General features: G+C 44.1%; 3 protein-coding genes across 4 annotated transcripts; 2 read left to right on the top strand and 1 right to left on the bottom strand.

Moving 5' to 3' along the window:
- Positions 1–726: 726 nt before the first annotated feature.
- On the top strand, positions 727–1,839 carry LOC138364344 (retinitis pigmentosa 1-like 1 protein). Its single transcript, XM_069323950.1, has one exon. It carries the CDS (start codon positions 727–729, stop codon positions 1,837–1,839), a length of 1,113 nt encoding a protein of 370 aa, XP_069180051.1.
- Positions 1,840–4,408: 2,569 nt separating this feature from the next.
- Positions 4,409–4,957, bottom strand: LOC138364343 (mRNA decay activator protein ZFP36L3-like). The gene has a single exon (XM_069323949.1). The coding sequence runs from the start codon at positions 4,955–4,957 to the stop codon at positions 4,409–4,411; it is 549 nt and encodes a 182-aa protein (XP_069180050.1).
- Positions 4,958–8,541: 3,584 nt separating this feature from the next.
- Positions 8,542–17,014, top strand: LOC123757165 (ETS homologous factor). 2 transcript variants are annotated; one of them, XM_045740613.2, is made up of 6 exons: positions 8,542–9,577; positions 10,802–11,000; positions 11,988–12,272; positions 12,956–13,060; positions 13,707–13,899; positions 14,579–15,713. In XM_045740613.2, exons 1-6 carry the CDS (start codon positions 9,341–9,343, stop codon positions 14,601–14,603), a joined length of 1,044 nt encoding a protein of 347 aa, XP_045596569.2. In that variant the 5' UTR covers positions 8,542–9,340; the 3' UTR covers positions 14,604–15,713. The 2 variants fall into 2 exon arrangements, with proteins under 2 accessions (XP_045596569.2, XP_045596568.1); XM_045740612.2 differs by lacking the exon at positions 14,579–15,713 and adding an exon at positions 15,739–17,014 and having other exon boundaries at positions 8,554–9,577.
- Positions 17,015–23,324: the final 6,310 nt, after the last annotated feature.

Here is a 23,324-nt window from a genome sequence, read left to right as displayed (position 1 = left end):
TATAGGCATAACAATGCCTATAATGCCATGACGCGACTTAGTCATTCGACTACCACTCTTCCAAACGTTGTGATTAATTACCGGATATCGCCGGATACCGGATATTACCTACAGTCTCCGTGGTGTAGTGGTAAGACACTCGCCTGGCGTTCCGCGAGCGCTATGTCATGGGTTCGTATCCTGGCCGGGGAGGATTTACTGGGCGCAATTCCTTAACTGTAGCCTCTGTTTAACGCAACAGTAAAATGTGTACTTGGATGAAAAAACGATTCTTCGCGGCAGGGGATCGTATTCCAGGGACCTACGCGTACTAGTGGCTGTACAAGAATGTAATAACTCTTGTATATATCTAAAAAAAAAAAAAGATATCATAACATAGCAACAAATGGGGCCTAAATAATGTTAGTCGTGAAGCACAACGTGTCTATTAGTGTCTATTAAACGACAAAGTTCCAGAGGCCATTATCCTGGTGCGGTCAACCTGCTTGTATTGGTAAAAGCTTCTATATATGTCTTTCAGTTGCAGTATTTACTTTGTGTAGCGTCCGGGGATCAACAGCCCCGCAAGCCCGGTCTCCGACCAGGCCTCCTGGTTGGTTGGTCGTCTGGTCAACCAGGGTGTTGGACGCGGCTGCCCGCAGCCTGGCGTATGAACCACAGCCTGGTTGATCTGGTACATCAGTATACCACAAATAAAAAATATTTCTCCAGAAGAATGATGAAAAAATGAATCTATGTAAACAATCAGGTCGGTTGAAGGTGACGGGTGAGGCTCAGAAGGTGACGGGTGAGGCTCAGATGGTGACGGGTGAGGCTCAGATGGTGACGGGTGAGGCTCAGATGGTGACGGGTGAGGCTCAGATGGTGACGGGTGAGGCTCAGAAGGTGACGGGTGAGGCTCAGAAGCTGACGGGTGAGGCTCAGAAGGTGACGGGTGAGGCTCAGATGGTGACGGGTGAGGCTCAGAAGGTTACGGGTGAGGCTCAGATGGTGACGGGTGAGGCTCAGATGGTGACGGGTGAGGCTCAGAAGGTGACGGGTGAGGCTCAGATGGTGACGGGTGAGGCTCAGAAGGTTACGGGTGAGGCTCAGATGGTGACGGGTGAGGCTCAGATGGTGACGGGTGAGGCTCAGAAGGTGACGGGTGAGGCTCAGATGGTGACGGGTGAGGCTCAGATGGTGACGGGTGAGGCTCAGATGGTGACGGGTGAGGCTCAGGTGACGGGTGAGGCTCAGATGGTGACGGGTGAGGCTCAGATGGTGACGGGTGAGGCTCAGAAGGTGACGGGTGAGGCTCAGAAGGTGACGGGTGAGGCTCAGATGGTGACGGGTGAGGCTCAGATGGTGAGGGGTGAGGCTCAGAAGCTGACGGGTGAGGCTCAGAAGGTGACGGGTGAGGCTCAGATGGTGACGGGTGAGGCTCAGAAGCTGACGGGTGAGGCTCAGATGGTGACGGGTGAGGCTCAGATGGTGACGGGTGAGGCTCAGATGGTGACGGGTGAGGCTCAGGTGACGGGTGAGGCTCAGATGGTGACGGGTGAGGCTCAGATGGTGACGGGTGAGGCTCAGAAGGTGACGGGTGAGGCTCAGATGGTGACGGGTGAGGCTCAGAAGGTGACGGGTGAGGCTCAGATGGTGACGGGTGAGGCTCAGAAGGTGACGGATGAGGCTCAGATGGTGACGGGTGAGGCTCAGATGGTGACGGGTGAGGCTCAGATGGTGACGGGTGAGGCTCAGATGGTGACGGGTGAGGCTCAGATGGTGACGGGTGAGGCTCAGATGGTGACGGGTGAGGCTCAGAAGGTGACGGGTGAGGCTCAGATCGATGGTGACGGGTGAGGACAGAGGAGCGGCTAACCTGGTTGTGTGTAGACAGACTGCGACACACAAATCCCCGAGACCGAACGCCTGCTGCTCGTATCCGGCAGTACTGGATGACTTAGTTTCTGCAGTAACACTACGTCCGACACTAACCACTAACCATAGTTACCACTTCACTGGTCGCAACCCATCGTCAGGCAAGGCTCGTTAACGCTGCGGCCGTCCCCCCCCTCCCCCCCTAGACGCACGGAACAATTTTAATGTACCGTGTATATAAACAAAATTGTTATCTTTTATATATATTAATAGTATACATTAAAGCTCTGTATATAGCTAGGCGCAGGTTGGGTTAGGTGTTTAGCTTCTGTTGGCGATTATTAGTATTGGAAGTACGCGGGTGAAGCATTTACAGAGTTGCGGTTCGACCAGAAGTCGCCAGCGAAGCACTGTTCGAGAAATGATCGAAGGTAAACCATTTTACATTCATAAACCAGCCCTTCCTCGCAATCAAAGATCCAAGCTCGTTAATCCAGCTGCCAAACCCCTGTTTATGAATGAAAATCGCTTTACTCACGGCTCACAACTGATGACGTCAGAACACTTCCGGAACAAGTGCTTCGCTCACGTCCACTGTTCGAACCACAATTCTATAAATGCTTCACCCACGTACTTCCAATACTAATAATCGAGAACAGAACCTAAACACCTAACCTAACCTAACCTAACCTAACCTAACCTAACCTATGCCTAACTATACATAAAATTTTTATGTATAATAATATTAATTTATTTATGAGAACAAACCAATTTTCAATACACAGAATGTTAAAATTGAAAAATTGCGTCTGGAGAGGACGGCCGCTGCTTTAACCAGCCTAGTGTGAGGACAGATTGCATAAACAGAGGGTTTGGCAGCTGTTTCAACGAGCATTTGCCCCATGTTGGTGAGGACGGACTGGGGGGGGGGGGCCTCTCATAACTTGAGTTCGAAAGCCGCCTGGTAGAGCCTAGCCTGAGGACAGGCTGCTAATTAGACGTATGATCTCTGTTAACAATTATTTGTAATCCCAGGATGTGTGTGAAGCTTTTAACAGAGGTGCGACTCGAACACACGAAGACAGAGAAGCACTGTCCGAGAAAAGTTAGAAGGGGAAAGGGAACTATCAGGGGGGAAAGCGTCAAGCCATTACGACTATATAGCACTGGGAAAGGGGTCAGGATACGGATTTGGGATAGGCCGGGGGGAAAGGAATGGTGCCCAACCACTTGTGGACGGTCGGGGGATTGAATGCCGACCTCCATGAAGCGAGACCGTCGCTCTACCGTCCAGCCCAAGTGGTTGGGCTCCGAGAAAAGTCAGAACACGAATCAATTGTGAGTCGTATGTAAAGTGCGTTTCATTCGAAATGCCCGAAACGCTATGCGTATTAGTGGCTTTAGGCATTTGTATGTAGTAGCTCTGTCTATAAATAATCAGAATGTTTGTAACTCTGCATCTATGTATGTACTTTTCCTAAATAAAATATTATTAATATTATTATTATTATTATAATTCATAAACGAGGGTTTGGCGGCTGGATTAACGAGCAATTGGCGTTTTGTTGACGAGGACGGTCCTGTATGATGACGGGGTCGTGTGCTGGATAACAATGAAGCCTTCGAAATCAATCTGAAAGTGTGTGTAAAATAGATGTTGATAATGACTCTTTTTTTTAATATTTCACAAACGTCAAAAAGAAAAATCACATCTGGAGATTCACGAGAAAATATACATCAGAGACATGGCAACACTGTTACCCATGGCAACACTGTTACCCATGGCAACAGTGTTACCCATGGCAACAGTGTTACCTATGGCAACAGTGTTACCCATGGCAACACTGTTACCCATGGCAACACTCTGTTACCCATGGCAACACCTAGTGTTACCCATGGCAACACTCTGTTACCCATAGCAACACTCTGTTACTCATAGCAACACTCTGTTACCATGTCAACACTGTTACCCATGGCAACACTGTTACCCATGGCAACAGTGTTACCCATGGCAACAGTGTTACCCATGGCAACAGTCTTACCCATGGCAACAGTCTTACCCATGGCAACACTGTTACCCATGGCAACAGTGTTACCCATGGCAACACTGTTACCCATGGCAACAGTGTTACCCATGGCAACACTGTTACCCATGGCAACAGTGTTACCCATGGCAACAGTGTTACCCATGGCAACAGTGTTACCCATGGCAACACTCTGTTACCCATAGCAACACTCTGTTACTCATAGCAACACTCTGTTACCATGTCAACACTGTTACCCATGGCAACACTGTTACCCATGGCAACAGTGTTACCCATGGCAACACTGTTACCCATGGCAACAGTGTTACCCATGGCAACAGTGTTACCCATGGCAACAGTCTTACCCATGGCAACAGTCTTACCCATGGCAACACTGTTACCCATGGCAACAGTGTTACCCATGGCAACACTGTTACCCATGGCAACAGTGTTACCCATGGCAACAGTGTTACCCATGGCAACAGTGTTACCCATGGCAACACTCTGTTACCCATAGCAACACTCTGTTACTCATAGCAACACTCTGTTACCATGTCAACACTGTTACCCATGGCAACACTGTTACCCATGGCAACAGTGTTACCCATGGCAACACTGTTACCCATGGCAACAGTGTTACCCATGGCAACAGTGTTACCCATGGCAACAGTCTTACCCATGGCAACAGTCTTACCCATGGCAACACTGTTACCCATGGCAACAGTGTTACCCATGGCAACACTGTTACCCATGGCAACAGTGTTACCCATGGCAACACTGTTACCCATGGCAACAGTCTTACCCATGGCAACACTGTTACCCATGGCAACAGTGTTACCCATGGCAACACTGTTACCCATGGCAACAGTGTTACCCATGGCAACAGTGTTACCCATGGCAACAGTGTTACCCATGGCAACAGTGTTACCCATGGCAACACTGTTACCCATGGCAACACTGTTACCCATGGCAACACTGTTACCCATGGCAACAGTGTTACCCATGGCAACACTGTTACCCATGGCAACAGTGTTACCCATGGCAACAGTGTTACCCATGGCAACAGTGTTACCCATGGCAACAACCGGGTACAAAAAGAGTCAGATAAATGGGGCCCTCGAGGGTGGGGGGGGGGGTTGGGGGGCAGGGAAAGGGGGGGGGGAGTTTAATTGTAAAAAAAATGTTGTGTTGAGAGGAGGAGTGACCAGAATATTTTTGTGTTGCTTGGAATAAGAAGCACTTTATCTGCGCAAGTTGGCAGTGTTTGTTTCCTCTGTCTTTGTTTGTGGGGTAAAGTGTCGATGTGTTTGTTTGTTGGGCAGACTGACGTGTTTGTTTACAGTGGTACAGCTTCTCAATTGAAGAGTAAAGTTTCAATGTTTGTGTTGTTTTTGTATTAAAAAGAGCCTCTTTTTTTATTAGATAATGTAAATCATTCAGTATTAAGAGTAAAGTAACACCCGTTTTTACTTCAAGAAGAAAGTTACTGATGTGTGTAAAGATAAAAGTGATAACACGTTTGTCTGTTTGAGAAAGAGCCATTGTGTTTGCTTGACGGAGAAAGTATCAGTGTGTTTAAATGAAGGAAAAAAATGTCCTTCTAAAGTAGAAAGTGGCAAGGTGTTTTACATAGAAAATGGGAATGTGTTTTAGATAGAAAATGGCACTGTGTTTGTTAGAGAACGTGGCACTATTTAATAAAGGAGTTTGACAGAGAAAGTAGCGCTGTGTGTGGTAGTGAAAGTCGCGTTATGTCTGACGGAGAAAGTGCATGCACTCTGTTTCATCTGAAGTAGAAAGTGATACTTATTGCTTGGAGATGGAAGTGGTGTTAGATGCCTCCCTCTAGTGCCTTTAATCCCCTACTCCAAGGCTGAGTTTATATATATATATATGGGGAGAGAAAGAGAGAGAGAGAGAGAGAGAGAGAGAGAGAGAGAGAGAGAGAGAGAGAGAGAGAGAGAGAGAGAGAGAGAGAGAGAGAGAGAGAGAGAGAGCAAACACATACAAACGTTATCGGATATTTCAAGTAACGTTCCAAGTAACGTTCCCATGGAGAAACGTTCACTCGGGCCCCCTCTAGCAGGCAAAAAAAAACTTCCTGGAGTATGTGAGTGAGTTGCCAAACACCGATCATGTAATAAACATCTACTTTAAATATCTATTTCACCCATCACACTATTGCATATCGTGCATTTAACCCTTGTCTACCCTTCTAGCATGATTGCTAGACCTGTAAACAAACACCTGAAACATAGACTAACCTCAAGAATATTTTAGACGGAAATTAAACCAAAGAAACAGTTGCCAACTCACGCTAAGTTAGCGGAAGTCTGTAGTTTGACTCATCGCTAGGCTCCAGGGCTAATTACTGACCTCCCCCAACATGTCGCCCCCTACACCACCTGCCTGACTCCCGTCTGCATATTTTTCTGCCAGGTGAACACAGGTTTCGGTGCGTGTGTGTGAGTGTGTGAAAGGAAACGGTGCTCATACGTTTCTGTCCTGCTCGGTGGATTAAACCTGACGCGTAGGAAATAGCTGATATACCGCTGGTCCGTTCAATTTCACCGAACGTTCAAGTTTTTGCGACATGCGTTGCATAATAGCGGTTTGCGCTACATAATAACGATATGCGCTACATCATAGCGGTATGCGCTACACCATAGCGATATGAGCTACATCATAGTGATATGCGCTACATCATAGCGATATGCGCTACACCATAGCGATATGAGCTACATAATAGCGATATACGCTACATAATAGCGATATGCGCTACATAATAGCGATATGCGCTAAATAATAGCGATATGCGCTACATCATAGCGATATGCGCTACATCACAGCGATATGCGCCACATAATAGCGATATGCGCTACATAATAGCGATATGCGCTACATCATAGCGATAAGCGCTACATTATAGCGATATGCGCTACATCATAGCGATAAGCGCTACACCAACCGCAGTGTTTACATGCAGCCCTTATGCAAGTGACGTCAGCGTCGGTCATCATACACACTCACATTGGCGCGTGATGTCACGGGGCTCACGTGAGAGTCTGCTCTCATGTGTAATCAGCTGCGTATGTTAGTATGCGCAGTATGAAGGCCCTTACATCAGTTTCAGTAGGAGAGAATGTCTGTTTGTCCGTCTGTATGAGGTTGTGGATCAGACGCTCGGGGCAAGTCTCACTCGACTTTGCGTGGCGAAAGGTGGTTGGGCGTGTCCCTAGATTTATTTACAGTTCTGAAAGAGCGAGAGAGAAGGCCGGGGGGGGGGGGGGAGGGGAACGTGAGTGGGGTAGAGGGGGGGGACAGGGAAACAGAGAAGACAAAGAGGGAAGTGGGAATGTGAAAGTTAGGGACATTTTATATATATATATATATATATATATATATATATATATATATATATATATATATATATATATATATATATATATATATATGCATATATTATAGACATATATATATATATATATATATATATATATATATATATATATATATATATATGCATATATTATAGATATTATATATATACATATATATATAGACATATATATATATATATGTATATATGCATATATTATAGATATTATATATATATATATATATATATATATATATATATATATATATATATATATATATATATATATTTAATTTAGTAAGTTTTCATATTTACAAGCTAGAACATAATCGAAATGAGGAGATGAGGTTCCGTAGACTGCCATAAACTCAGGCGGTTGCCGGCTGGGATATTTCAACACATTTTGTTCCAAATATGTTGAATTGTTTACAAATTGGCAGTCTGAGTATACTAAATATTAGAACCAAGATGTTGGTAGCCGTGTGTGTGTGTGTGTGTGTGTGTGTGTGTGTGTGTGTGTGTGTGTGTGTGTGTGTGTAAGTTTTTGTGTTTGCAGGATCGAGCAGTTAGCTCTTGGACCCCGCCTCTCTAACCGTCGATAGTATATCTACTACATCTCTCTCTCTTTCTCACACACACACAGACATACACAGGTATAGAGGCACACACACACACATATCTCCATGATGTTCATCTATTGGGTAAACAGAGAGATGAAAGGAAATGCTGCCGGAACGTTTTTGTCCTGCCACGCGGAATATGTATATGTGTGTGTGTGATTTACGGGAAAAATCTCATCTAAGTTTCAAGAAATCAATGATGCATCTCTAGAGGTTCCCACCTTCATTTCCCGCAGTTGGTGACAACAGAAGCATTGCCGGCTCCGCAGGTTGAATACAGGATATATACAAACGTTTTTGTTACTTTATAATCAATGTCCGGAACGCGGGCATTGTTTCAGCTCCACACAATTGATAAAATAAGTGAGTTTCAGAGTCGTGACGGCCGGGTGTTATAACCTCTGCACCATCAGGGTCATCATACCTCACCACCATCAGGGTGCTGATGCCTCTACAGCGTCGGTACCAGGAGTATAAACGTCTCAGACTGGCACGGAGAGAAAGCGCTCAAGGATCACGAGAACCAAATGATTCATCCGACCTTGAATGACGACTTGGCTGCTGTGCGTGTCTCGCTGTGTCTCCCAGCTGCCTTAATGACCTCTCCTATCTCCGAGTCAAGAACGAAAGTGTTGTTCATTATCTCAAACACAACACGGTGCCATTATAAAATAATGACTTAGAACTGAACGGGTTGCTGTTGCGACGTGTCCTCCTTGGGGTACTCCCAGAAACATTTTCTCTCGTCACCTCTGCCTGGGCGGGGTTACCTCTGCCGGAAACACCTCGGCTTGTGGACGAAGGATGTGAAGTAACAAACTACGAACTGCCGCTGTTATGTAAAGCTGGCGGGCCACCGGAGAATCACCGGAAAGTTACCCGGAACTGTGTTGACGTCAAAGGCGGCGGAGCGGTGGTTCCCCGGGGTTCTTACGACTGTCTGGGAGGTGAGAGGTGGGGTGGGTGAGAGTAGGCAGCTCTCTCTCTCTCACACACACACACACTCCCACACTCTAGGAAGAGTCCGTGGGATGACGTCACAAATATTCCATGCTCTTTTCCGGCGGGTTTATATCTCGTCAACGCCTCGGCGTGAAGCTCACTCTTCGCCACCTGCCGGTGACGCCTCCAAGCTGCTCCTGCTGCGGCTGCTCCTCCTCCACCTGCTGCTCACCGCTGCAGGTTCTACAAGCCCTCATTGCTTCCCGACAGTGCACGAAGGCTGTCGGAGCTTCCCGAAAGTGACCACAAACCATTATAGTTTCCAGAAAGTGTCCACAGATAATTACAGATTCCAAAAAGTGCCCGAAGGCCATCGTTGGTTCCCGAGTGAACCCGAAGGCCCTCATAAGTTCCAGAACGCACACAAAAGTGTCTCCCAAGTGCCTTCATATCCCCTATCACTCCCAGAGGCCAACCGTGGCTGAGTGAAGTTGAAATCTCCTCGGGGGGAGGGTAATATGGATCCAGGGTTCGACAACCTCGAGTCGTCTCTCAAGTTCGAAGACTCGCTCTTGGGCCAGTCCGGTACCATCGACACCCTGTGCCACACGTACCTCGCCAACATGGACTCCTTTCCCTCCAGCAGTGCCTCCAGCCCCAGAGGCGACTACGGTGCCGAGGGAGGGTATGGGGCCAGCTACCGGGATGACCTGAAGACATTCACATCTCGAAACGTCAGAGATTGGGACGGAGAGGTGAGAAGATGTGTTGATTTGTTTAATATAACTTCTTATGCTCTACCAGTTTGTCCCCATTGCCTTAGAGACACTAATTAGTGCCTGGGGGTAAAAGTGCTGCTATTTTTTTTTTGAAGGAGCGGGGTTCTAAGATTATTGAAACTTCTTATGCTTATGGTTGATCTAAGACAAACGTGTTCTGTAGTGCAGTTCGTTGACCTCAAGATCACTGTCGATCTCAGAATTAAGTGTCGAATTCAAGACCTGTCTACCCCAAGGACAATCTATCTATCTCAAGAGTCCTGTTAATTTCTCTCACGATCTCCTCAGAGAAATCTGTTTAAAGGTTTGTTTTTACAATTTAATTCAATGTCAATCTGTAAACAGATCGCTGTCTATGCATCTTAATGTGTCTGTCTGAAGGTCTCTCGCTCTGTTTCAAAGTCTTTATCTATTTCAAGTGCTCTGTAATTCTCTTGAATGATCTTTGACTCCAGATCTCACTATTTGTATCTCAAGATCAAGATCTTTCTCAGTCTATTTCAATTTCTCTGACTGTCTCAAAATCTCAATGCTACTATTAAAGCATATCTTTCCTTTTTAAATTATATAAATTTACCTAAGATATCCTGTGTACATTTTTCAAGTTCTCTTGTCATAAACTTGATATATTTTAATGTCTGTGTTTATCTATATCAATCTCTTGTTGACCAGACCACACACTAGAAGGTGAAGGGACGTTTCGGTCCGTCCTGGACCATTCTCAAGTCGATTGTGTATATCAATCTGTGTCTATATAAAATTCCCCATTAATGAGGTGTTTCGCAAGGTGATGGGAGTATGGGGGAGAGGAGGCGGGGAATTTCGGTATTTCCCCATCCAAGGCAACCTGTACTTACGTGATTCCACACACACACACACACACACACACACACACACACACACACACACACACACACACACACACACACACACACACATTAGGAAGTAATGTGGTGGAGGCTGACTCCCTACACAGTTTCAAGTGTAGATATGATAGAACCCAATAGGCTCAGGAACCTGTACACCTGTTGATTGACGGTTGAGAGGCGGGACCAAAGAGCCAGAGCTCAACCCCCGCAAGCACAACTAGATGAGTACACAGTCTGTTGCCTCCTCCCCCCCCCCCCAATGTTCTCTGCACTCGTAATCACAGTACTTTTTTTTCAAACCTTTTCACTAAGCATGTGCCTTTTCCTCCAGGAGTGCTTGGAGTGGGCAGAAAGCGTGTGCGAGCAGCTCGGGTTAGAGAGAACCAGCCTGGACTTATGGTCCTTCAAGACGACTACAGGGTCTAATCTCCTTCAGCTCTCCCAGGAAAACTTCTCTCAGCTCTTGGGCCCCCGCTTTGGCCAGGTCTTCTATTCCCAGCTCCGTGCTCTCAGCAACAGGAAAGGAACAGGTAAAAAAAAACTGCATTCCACAGAGATACATTTCCAGGAATTCCGTTAATAATAATAATCACTTGATTACAGCTACAGTATCTAAAGATATGACTCCAGTTGTAAATATGTAAACAATACATAACATTAGGGGTCGTACAGCTTACCCTGCAAGATGACAAATGTTCTGATGTAGAGGTTCCTAATGTGCCTGGATAGCCCAAAAACGCGAGACTGATCCCACCGTATTGCCTAAAAATTACCTCATAGATTCACCACGTTATTGTGGTTTCACTGTGCATGGACGGAGGTATAAACCGGATCCCTAAGCCTCCAGGCTGCTAATACCCGCCCCTCTCCCCCTCCCCTGCATGACAGTGTCAAATTACTCATCTAAACGAAGCACGTTTCTGTACTTTATTTGTGTTGTGAGGTTATTGGCCGTATGGAAGTGTAGTGTCATACTTCACCACTACTACATCCACCTGAATTGGTCGATACAGTGACGGATTTGTATCTTGCGGGGTCGACGTTCGATCCCCGACGGTCCTAGTAGATAGGCACCGTTCCTTGCACCCCCGCCCTCATATCCCAGCTCTTTGTCCTCATATCGGAGCTTCTTGTCCTCATATCCCGGCTTCTTGTCCCCATATCCCGGCTCCTTGTCTTCATATTCCAGCTCCTTGTCCTCATATCCCAGCTCCTTGTATTCATATCCCAAATCCTTGTCCTCATATCCCAGCTCCTTGTCCTCATATCCCAGCTCCTTGTCCTCATATCGCAGCTCCTTGTCCTCATAACCCAGCTCCTTGTCCTAATATCCCGGCTCCTTGTCCTCATATCCCAGCTCCTTGTATTCATATCCCAAATCCTTGTCCTCATATTCCAGCTCCTTGTCCTCATATCCCAGCTCCTTGTCCTCATCATCTTCCTTTCCAGTGTTGCATAGTCATGCTGGCTTAGCGTGTTCTAGCCTGATAATCACATCATGTTTACATCTCCTGCAGGAAAGACTAAAAGCAGACACCGTCAGCAGGAAGCCGAGGACCCCTCTTCCTCCTCCTCCATCTTCACCAGCGGTCACGACGTGTCCTCCGTCGTAGGGACTTCCTACGACTACGCCGCCGCGTCCTGCGACCCTACCAGCCCTGCCTACGACCCTGACTCGTGGGAATTAACCAGTGAGGACTTCAAGGAGCTGGACCGCTACATTCCCGACGACTCGTGGGACCCCCTGACGGAAAACCTGGAGGGGCTCGATCTACAGGAACAATTCATGCCCATTAAATACGGTGAGTGGATATCCGGTGCCTTTGAGTTATATCCTGCACTCGTGAAAAGGTATTCTGCACTGGTGAGTATCCTAGACTTGTGAGTACGGCTCAAACCCCTAATGAGTAAAGATCCTACGCTTGTGAGTACGGATCCTGCCCCCCCCCCCCTATGAGGGTTGCATGAGATATACTCGTGAGTCATATAGCCTATTCACGTCATGTGAGTCAGGGAGATGCACAACGGTGGGTATTTCCGGCAGTTTGAATTCATTTCCAATGTCGCGGTCCGTACAGCCTCGTGAACACCTTTATTGAACTCCTTACTTCAAAATCAAAGCTTTTTTTTTTAATACAAAATACATTTGTATTCTTAAATGTTTTTTTTTTGTATTTTATCAATTCCACACGGAAAATATAATCATTAGAATTAGGTTCAGAGATATAAACTCTTGAATTCTAAATCTAAAACAAATTGAAATCTGTCATTAAACAAATTAAATATAGTTATATTTCTAATTTTGTTTGAACCTAACATAGCCTAAAGTGGGCTAACCTAACCCAGCTCAGCCTAGCCTATCATACTCCAGCCCAGCCCAGCCTAGCTTATCGTAATCCAGCGCAGCCTAGCCTAGCTTATCGTAATCCAGCGCAGCCTAGTCTAGCCTATCATAACCTAAACTAACCTTGTATATATCCAACAGAGGAGGAGACATGGGCGGCAGCGGCAATGACGCCGACGGCGACTCCGACGGCGACCCCAGAGACAGACGTATTCCAGAAGATCCCTACCAACACCAGGAGGAGAGGTAAGGATAAGAGGAGATAGAGATGACGAGGATAAGCTGGGATAGGGAGGAGATACCCGTGAATGGAGTGAAGCAAGAAGAACTAGGGGGGACAGGAGATACAGAAACTAACCCCCCTCTAGCATAATACGATCTCCTTAGTAGTCAACAAGTCTAGAGTAGGGGTTGGCAGCGCTACTCGTCTGGAGATCTCAATCATACGAAGAGAGTGTGCACACACACACACTTTCCTACAGAGATAGGTACACAATTTATCTCGGTACGCGGCATCAACTATTATATATAGAAAATGTAGTCTGCATGATTGGCATGAGGGTCAGAAGGAACCATGATTGACATGAGGGTCAGGAGGAGGCATGATTGACATGAGGATCAGGAGGAAGCATGATTGACATGAGGGTCAGGAGGAAGCATGATTGACATGGAGCAAAAGGAGAGTGACAAGTGGAAGCAGAACATTAGACAGTATCAAGTAATCGTCAGTCTCACTGCAGGTCTATCACTGTTAGTGATAGATTGGTTAGACACAACAAGTGTCTCACTATTAGTCTTTTAAAATTCTAAACACACGCAAACCAAAGCCGTAACCCGATCTCTCTCTCTCTCCTTAGCTTGACCCTTAATCACCACCTTCATCTCTCCACAGAGCGGGGACCCAAGAGCTGGGAGTTCCTCCTGCGCCTGCTAGAGGACAGAAGAAGCAACCCGGCGCTCATCCGCTGGGAGGATGAAGCCAACGGCACCTTTAGATTAGTACAACCCAACGTCATCGCGCAGATGTGGGGCGCGCGATCAGAAAAGCCTAACCTCTCGTATTTCAACTTTGCCAGAGGCCTCAGGTGAGTTTCTAATGATTTTGAGTTCTCTCGAGGATTGTATTTGGTGTTTGAGTGTGTCTAATTGATTTAGTTGCTGTATTTTCCCGCATATAATTCGCACCCAAATTGAGGGTAGAAATAGCCTAAGCAAGTCTATCCTTTTTGTCATTATTTTCTTTTCTCAGTAAGCTTAGTTGCAGACGTACCTAAACCAAACCTGTCCAAGGCCTAAATAAGAAATCCTAGGCCTAATATACGCTATATTAGCCCATAACTTTGTACATATATGTACCATATTTGGCCAAGGAAAGCTCAGGTTTTTCGTCTCTACAATATAGTATATAATGGGATCAAAACAGAATCCAAATATCCAAATGACAGTAACTGATACGCTAGATAACAGTAATTTTAAACATCAAAAACACCTACGCGAGCAGGTGTTCACTGTTGGGCCTAGAATGACACAATGTTTATAGAGATTGGCTAGCTCTTGGGCTCGTTTATATATATATATATATATATATATATATATATATATATATATATATATATATATATATATATATATATATATATATATATATATATATATATATATATATATATATATATAGAGCCCAGGAGCTAGACCTGAGTGATATCGTATGGTGAGATACTGTTTAGCTTACTGTATACAAGTCTGAATTGTTAGCATTTTCAGACTCTGTTCGGCAGCAGCAGATTAGTATAAAAGGATTATGAAATAGACGTTCATGCCCTCATAGATAATGGGGGCTAGCATGGTAGTGAAGATTAATAAGATGCGTAAGAAGGGACCACCAAAGTGCTGACAACTATAGTGTAGCCAAACACCAAGATGAGGAAAGGCTGTATTTGTTACTACCGTAATGCCTGTACAAGGCTTCATCAAATGGAAACGATACACACGGCAAGTGCTTATAACTTTACTGACCACCCACAGGTAAACTTTAGTTCTGGACATAGTCTAATATTAAAGCAAACTACCAAGCGTATACACGCGTATACATGGTTTTATCTCTCGGGGTATATACATCATGACTCGCTCGTGACGTCACATGTTTTTTTTTGGTATTGGGCGTAAGGCCTATGAGTCTCTGGCGGATTATAGGCACCACAATAGCCTAGCGACCAAACTTCAGGTGTAGCCCTGAACATTATTAACGACTAATCTCTCTGTGTATATACACATAGTAGCGGACTACATCTCTCTGTATACACCGGGTATATTCCTTGCTCGACTACTCATCTGAACATAGTCCAGGACTTAACTCTATATATACACAAAGAAGCGGGTTATCCTCAGTATACGTAGCGCCGTGTTTGATTCCTGCTAGTCAGGACGTAGTCCAGGATATGACAGTATATATACACACAGACACCGAGAAGCGGGCTGATCTTTCTAGTGCTTATTCCCCCCCCTTGCTTGACATTTGGTCGCATGATCAAAAGTGATGTAAAAAATTACGCTGCAGCCTCGAGTGTCGTGCGTGACTTGTGCTCACCAACCGTTTCAGAAATACTCGACTCAAACTGCAACTAAATGAATTTTGGGGGGTTCGTGACCCCTGTATGTGCTTCTGCAACCTTTTCCACTCCCACTCACAGGATAGGTGTGAGATCCCCAGTCACTCGCAGGATAGGTATGGGGTTCACAATCACTCACAGGATGGGTATGGGGTTCACAATCACTCACAGGACAGGTATGGGGTTCACAATCACTCATAGGATGAGTATGGGGTGCACTACCGCCCGCAGGATTAGTATGTAGTACATAATGAATGAACTAAATACAAAAAATCAATCTCCTTCAGCCGTCTCATTGGTTTCTCTTACTTGCAGGTACCACTACAGCACCGGTGCTCTGTTACCGGTATCAGAGAAGCAACTAGTGTACCGATGTGGACCCAAAGCTATCAAGTACCGAAGAGAGCTCAAGGAGCGAGGCCTCTACTGACTTTTCTCCCTCCTAGCAAGCTCTCGCTCTACAAAAAAAAGCAAGACTGTTTTCTGGTTCTCAAACTTGAGACGTCAAGTAATCAGTCCGTGCCTTCAATTTAGAACTTTTGCTCGGCATCAGAGGCTCGATAGAGGTATATATGCGCCAAGAAGTGTCTATATACCTTGTTCAGGACTAAAGGATTCTCGCTGGTTAGTCAGTAGGTTATTGTGGTGACCGTAATAGCCCTCTAGAGTAGACTCTAGAGGTTAATAGGCATTAAGCCAAACATTAAACCAATCAGAGGACAGAAATATATATTCTGAGTGGTGTACCTTCCTGCTCAGTTGTTATGAGCTTTGAGCTTACTTTAGTTCTGGACTGTTCTTGCTGGATGGTCAGAAAGCATTTGTAGTGGCCTTAATAACCCTTAAGAGGTTAATAACAGGCCTTAATTCCAACACGACACCAATCAGGAGTACCTGATACTCTGCAGCAGCTATAGAACAAACAGGAAATCAGAAGATGCTTACAACTATCGCGATAATTGATATTTCAGTAGTATTAGCATATGGGAAAACCTGGAAGATATCAGAAGCCGATACATACCGCCCGATAATCTATATCAGAATGAAAACCTCGTCGACTTAAAGCATTATCAGAACCAAGATAGATATTTACATTCATTCTCAACCATCAACATAAAAAAAAAGATGATTCCTGGAATGCCTTAAGCAACCAAACCTTCATCACCCTCCCAGTCCAAGCAAATGAGAAGAGATATCCATCCAACCAACAGCCTCGCCTGAGACAACTCTCGGGGAAATCAGTAGCATCATCTTCCACCCATCATGATGGGGTCTCGGAAGATCAGGCGGCGAGTCTGACATTCCTTCTGCCCCTCCCACCACCTCCTCCTCAGGCCAGTAAACACACAGTTCCGAGAAGCCAGACAGACAACTTGGAGCTCACTATCAACTCTCACCGGCGCCGTCCGCAGCAAACAACACTCACCAGTGTTTACCTCATATCTTAGTGTTTTTATAACGTGTATTTCTGTTATTGAAAGGGACGATTTACGTAGACGTTACCAAAGACCAGTAGATGTACCTGATGATTGTGAGAGACTAGTGTAGTGCTGTGATTATAGGTGCCATAAAATATATATATATATATATATATATATATATATATATATATATATATATATATAAATATATATATATATATATATAATATATATATATATATATATATATATATATATATATATATATATATATATATATATATATATATATATATATATATATATATATATATATATGATGGCTGTTAGAACCGCATGTCATAGCTTTTTTAGACCTTTTTTTTTGTTTACTAACTGCAGCTATTCGAATGTGTATGTTTGATAACCCCAGCCCCCACCATGTGGCCGGCTGGTGTATGCCTGATACTCCATGTGGCCGGCTGTGTATGCCTGATACTCCATGTGGCCGGCTGTGTATGCCTGATACTCCATGTGGCCGGCTGTGTATGCCTGACACTCCACGTGGCCGGCTGTGTATGCCTGATACTCCATGTGGCCGGCTGTGTATGCCTGACACTCCACGTGGCCGGCTGTGTATGCCTGATACTCTACGTGGCCGGCTGTGTATGCCTGACACTCCACGTGGCCGGCTGTGTATGCCTGACACTCCACGTGGCCGGCTGTGTATGCCTGACACTCCACGTGGCCGGCTGTGTATGCCTGATACTCCATGTGGCCGGCTGTGTATGCCTGACACTCCACGTGGCCGGCTGTGTATGCCTGACACTCCACGTGGCCGGTTGTGTATGCCTGACACTCCACGTGGCCGGCTGTGTATGCCTGATACTCCACGTGGCCGGTTGTGTATGCCTGACACTCCACGTGGCCGGCTGTGTATGCCTGATACTCCATGTGGCCGGCTGTGTATGCCTGACACTCCACGTGGCCGGCTGTGTATGCCTGATACTCCACGTGGCCGGCTGTGTATGCCTGATACTCTACGTGGCCGGCTGTGTATGCCTGACACTCCACGTGGCCGGCTGTGTATGCCTGACACTCCACGTGGCCGGCTGTGTATGCCTGACACTCCACGTGGCCGGTTGTGTATGCCTGATACTTTCTAAGCACAACTGTATGTATGAATTCCCCCCGCCCCCCATCCTGCTGGCCAGCTGGGTCATGTGTACGGCTAGACAATTATTCTCAGTGAATGTTGCCAAATGTTTACGTTAGTGCAGTATCTATTCCTCCAGTGTGTGTGTGTGTGTGTGTGTGTGTGTGTGTGTGTGTGTGTGTGTGTGTGTGTGTGTGTGTGTGTGTTTGTATAATTGTGTCTGACGGTGATATCTGGCACCTCACATGATGACGGTAACATTCTGTTAGTTTCAAGAATTTAATTTATATCCTAATTTATTTCTCTAGTATGTTAATTTATTATGCTTATTTATTAACAAAAAAAATTATGCGCTATTTTCTAGTTGTTTTATTATCACGAGCCATTATGTACTTTGCAGCCATGCGCTCGTTCTTGAAAGTGTGTCTGTTAATTTGTAATGTATTAACTTTCAAACGAGTTAATTAATAGATTAATCAACGTTCAAGGCTTCCAATACCTCGCAATCTAGATTATTATTGATCACTGAGGGAGAGGATTAATGTGACAGACTCGCGGGCTTTCTTAAACTTAATAACATTATTAAAATACGTATTAAACTCAATAATATGATCGAAACGCGTATAAAACTCATCTCTTTGACAAACAATGATTGCTGTAAGTGATCCGTATGGTACTCTGCTCGTTACTTCCTATCATTTTCATTTCTCCTTTCACTAGTACTATTTGCAGTTGACACAACGATCTGTGGCAAAATTGGAAGCTCAACGTGAACTCCACAAATGATCAAGAGGACTGGCAAATGCTCTTCATTATAAAAAAATATACAAGATCGTGCACTTAGGTCATTACAATGCATACCAAAAACACTACATGCAGCAGAATAGTACCCGGGAGTTATGATCCACTTGTCATTATAACCAGCAATAGAGGCAACCTAACTTTTTTGCTATAGTCCAACGAACCTTAATCCTTTAAGAAAAATACTTGAAATTTAGATTTACAAATGTGCTGGGTGCGCCCCAAATGGACTGCTGTATTCAAGCTGGGAGACCTCGGCATAAAATAGACATTCCTGCTTCGGAGACAGGTTAAGATGTCTACATTGTCAACTTTCTCACTAAATGGTTTGGTGGTGGATCACAGCCTATCGACTTACAAATGAATAACGAAAATTACATATATTACTTACCATATAGCACTGAGCACAATCAAAAATTAACGTAGTTTATCTTATCTGTTGATGTTTAACTCCTTTCTGAGTAATTGATTATAGAGGGCAATAGGGCTAACAACGCTGCACACCAGACGTGATGGCGGATCATATCAAAACCTATAAAATACTGCATAAAATATAAGGTAATATAAAACACTTAATACTAATAAGAAGAATATTTTACTTACATAAATATACTTAATTTAATGCTAAAAACACTGGCAAATTGTTAGATACAATATATACACAACATAAAGCCACTAATGCGCACAACGTTTCAGGCATAACTTAAAGATAATTAGGAGATTTATTTATGTTTAACGGTTTATACTTCAAACTAAATGAGAAGTTAACAATTTTATTTTATTTCTTAAAGATATTTAGAATATTATTGAAAAGTTTAAAGTGATAATTAGAAACGGCAGCTACAGCAAGAGTAGAAATACAGTAATTTACGTGCGCAATAACAACACAATACAGGTTTCTAAAGGAAATGTGAGTAAACTTAGCTACGTTATGTTAATTAAGTATTTCTTAGCCTCTTATTTAAAGTGGTTGAGGGAAGAGTTGTGTTTAATCTCATAAGGTCGATCATTACACAGTTTAGGGTCTTTAATTTGCAAGATATTTCTGTTAAATCGCGCTCTTGGACTATTAAACATATATATTTGTTTTTCGCGGGGTGCTCCATGGGCTCTCTTCAGCCTGCTGGGAAGCGTCTAAGGACAGGATTATCATTGTCGTTCAGGGGCCAGATTCACGAAAGCACTTACGCAAGCACTTACGAACCAGTACATCTTTTCTCAATCTTTGACGGCTTTATTTCCAATTATTAAACAGTTAATGAGCTCCGAAGCACCAGGAGGCTGTTTTGTAACAATAACAACAGTTGAACGGGAAGTTTTCATGTTTGTAAACTATTTAATAAATGTAACCAAAGCCGTCAAAGATTGAGGAAAGATGTACACGTTCGTAAGTGCTTGAGTAAGTGCTTTCGTGAATCTGGCCCCTGGCAGAGCTATATTTACACAGAGAGTACATTTGTAAGTATGTGCAGTGACGCTATTTAATATATTCGAAGATTTAAGTAAGGGTGCTGAATGCTACCTAGGACCTGAGACTGTTATTGTTCTAATTGCCGATTTATGTTAAGTAATTATGGTAATCGCAGGTAAGCTTGGGTTATGGATTCCCAGTCAAGGATACCGTAAGTGAGATATGTAGAGATGCGTGAATAATAAAGTGTTACTAAAGCAGATATAAGTACGTAGTAACTGTTTTTTTTTTACAGAGAATGGCTACTGTTTTAGAAACTTTTTATTTTATATTTTGTATATGGCAATAGAAATTCAGCTGACTGTCAGGGTAGACACTTTGGAATTTCCCGTCCACTCTGCTCTCAATTTTTGTATTGTTAATACTATAATTAGGACTTGCTTCCAAACAATATGTCAAATGTTTTATCAGTGTTAAGGGTAAGTGTGCTAGAAACCAATCACAGATGGACTAATGTTACACACACACACGGGGAAGCAGCTTCAAGCTCAACAAGCTTCAGTATAGACCACTAAACAGATTTTTTTCTATAGGGTAATAAACCCATGGAATTGCCAATCCACCGAAACCATAAATGCCAAAACATTATTTCGCTTTCAAAATTAAGCCGGAATAATTGGGGTTTTCGACAAGCTGCCAGCTTCCAGTCCTTGTCGAGGCCACCAGAGACTGTGGCATTTAGGGAAATCCGAGTAAAGAAAGGGATTTAGAAGGGGCCATAGAAAATTAGCACCCACATAATCAGCGTTTAGATACATACATCAGGAATCATTCAGGGCATTATATAGACGTCAGACCAGGTTTTGAATATGAGGGAATAGCTTGGAAGCCGAAGCGTTTGACGAAAGAGAACACAGAGGTTACTTTACTTTTCAATGATTCCCAGGATCAACGTCTCCACGGCCCGGTCTCTGTGCAGGCTTCCAGATATTTACTACGAGGCTAGATAAATTAAGAGAGCTGAGTAATGAGCACAGATTAAGAGAGCTCATCCTAACTGCTAGAAAAATTGGGGCCAAAGGAGATATAATCTTGACTTATAAGATACTGAAAGAAATACAAGAATGGGACAGAGCATCATTCAGATAAGGGGAAAGCCGGACTAGGGGGAAAGCTGAACGAGGGGAAAGCTGGACGAGGGGAAAGCTGGTCGAAGGGGACCCAGTTGGAAACTAGAAATATAAATGAACCTGAAAAATGTAAGCAAATACTGGATTCAATGCGCGTCTCGAGCGTTCAAAACGTTACCAAACTGATGTACTAAATTGTTCAAACTTAACATAGCCGAAGATCCATGAATTTTGATATACTATTCGAGAGGACTGATGAACCGCTTAAAGCAGAAGTCATGGAAGCCACCTCGATTGATAACTTCAAGAGCAAATATGACAAAGTAATAGATCGTCGGGAAGAGTAAAATTATCAGGTACAATAGCTGGAAGGCGGAGCCACAGAGCTACATCTCATTTTCCATAAATATTAGTAAGCGCACGCGGTACGACCCACACCTGTGGCAGGTGTACCCAAATGAGCCACAGGGACGTTAAAAAGAATTTTTTCAGCGTCAGAGTAGTTAACAGTTGGAATGCATTTGGCAGTGGTGTGGTGGAGGCTGACTCCATACACAGTTTCAAATGTAGATATGATAGAGCCCAGTAGGCTCAGGAACCTGTACATCAGTTGATTGTCAGTTGAGAGGCGGGACCAAAGAGCCAGAGCTCAACCCCCACAAGCACAACTAGGTGAATACAGCAGAGAGTATGCAAGGTTGGGATACCCAAAGCGGGTTATACTGTATGCAGGTCTCGGTATACTCTTCAAGGAACCGCGGGTATGTGATTTGTTTACCTGTGCACAGGGAGCATACGTTTGGAGAGGTAGTCCTTTCTCTGCTTCGGTGTTACCATACGCGCGGATTATTGACACATCACACCAAAAGCAAACAGAGTTATGTTTTTCTCGTACATTGTATTGTTCAACGTAGAATATGCGTAAATATCCACATAAGAAAAAGACACGAAAATAATCCGGGCGCTTTCGCGATTCAACACGAAAGCCTCTCTTTGTTGGCAGCCTCTTCTGAGGCATCGTGGGGGGAAAACAGTAGCGAGGCGATCTCCATGATCAATTCAGCTTAGGCGCGGATTTCCCCAACCTGCTCAAGCTTTCATCACTAATTTCGCCCACCGAAACCATTCGTTTAAACTGGATTGAGAAACGCTTTATTCGTGTCATTTAGACAAGCTGTACACACTAATTTTGTATTCCTTAATCCGTGCATTCAGCCTCGCTGTAGCGGCGACGCGAGACGAACTTCTCTGGCGGAAAGAGAATCTCGCGCTACGGTGTTCAAGTGGGTAGTTCTCTCCTTTATCTGGGTTGGTTAGTTACTAATCACAGAGTCCATCCAAACGATACTTGGACGATTAATTACACACAGAGATCACACTAACGTGATGCATCAAATGAACAATTCCACAAGGGCCGTGACGAGGATTCGAACCTGCGTCCGGGACGATTACACTCTTGTTAGGACCTCACAGTATCAGCTTGAGTATACCCAAGAGGATCTAAGCGCATGAAGAAGAATCACGACTCTTCCTAAGCCCACTTAGAATTAAAAGTAGTCTACAAAAAACTCATCTTCGGTTATGTAAAGAGCGCCAATTACTATGGACAAAATCCTCTTCAATGTCTACTGCAAACATAATCTTTCTAACCTAACCTAATTTATTCTATTCTATCCTATTGAAAATAGTTTTTTTTTATTATTATTATTTTCTACCACAGACGTGGCCACACATTTACAATGCTAACTAGCATATATACATTTTCTTCTGTCCTCCATGGACAGGGTGAAAAATTTGTCAAACATACAGTTCAGAGATTTATTGAACAACCATAGAAGGTGATCGTAGTGCTTTCAATATGTTAGGCTAAGCTACATACGTAAATACATAGGTACATAGATTTATGAATGCATTAATGTGAATTTTTAATGGTGAAATGCAATTCTGATCAGCTTTATACTTTATACACATACATACACACACATACATACATACACACACAT

Source organism: Procambarus clarkii, chromosome 13, assembly GCF_040958095.1.
Source record: "Procambarus clarkii isolate CNS0578487 chromosome 13, FALCON_Pclarkii_2.0, whole genome shotgun sequence".
Classification (NCBI taxonomy): domain Eukaryota; kingdom Metazoa; phylum Arthropoda; class Malacostraca; order Decapoda; family Cambaridae; genus Procambarus; species Procambarus clarkii.
This window is presented reverse-complemented; position numbering and strand designations above follow the sequence as displayed.

Excerpts from the sequence above, each read along its gene's own strand:
- LOC138364344 (XM_069323950.1), top strand. The coding sequence starts at position 727 with ATGAATCTATGTAAACAATCAGGTCGGTTGAAGGTGACGGGTGAGGCT.
- LOC123757165 (XM_045740612.2), top strand. The coding sequence starts at position 9,341 with ATGGATCCAGGGTTCGACAACCTCGAGTCGTCTCTCAAGTTCGAAGAC. Across the intron at positions 11,001-11,987 it reads CAGCAACAGGAAAGGAACAG|GAAAGACTAAAAGCAGACAC; the intron begins GTAAAAAAAAAC and ends CATCTCCTGCAG. Across the intron at positions 13,061-13,706 it reads TACCAACACCAGGAGGAGAG|AGCGGGGACCCAAGAGCTGG; the intron begins GTAAGGATAAGA and ends ATCTCTCCACAG.
- LOC138364343 (XM_069323949.1), bottom strand. The coding sequence starts at position 4,957 with ATGGGTAACACTGTTGCCATGGGTAACACTGTTGCCATGGGTAACACT.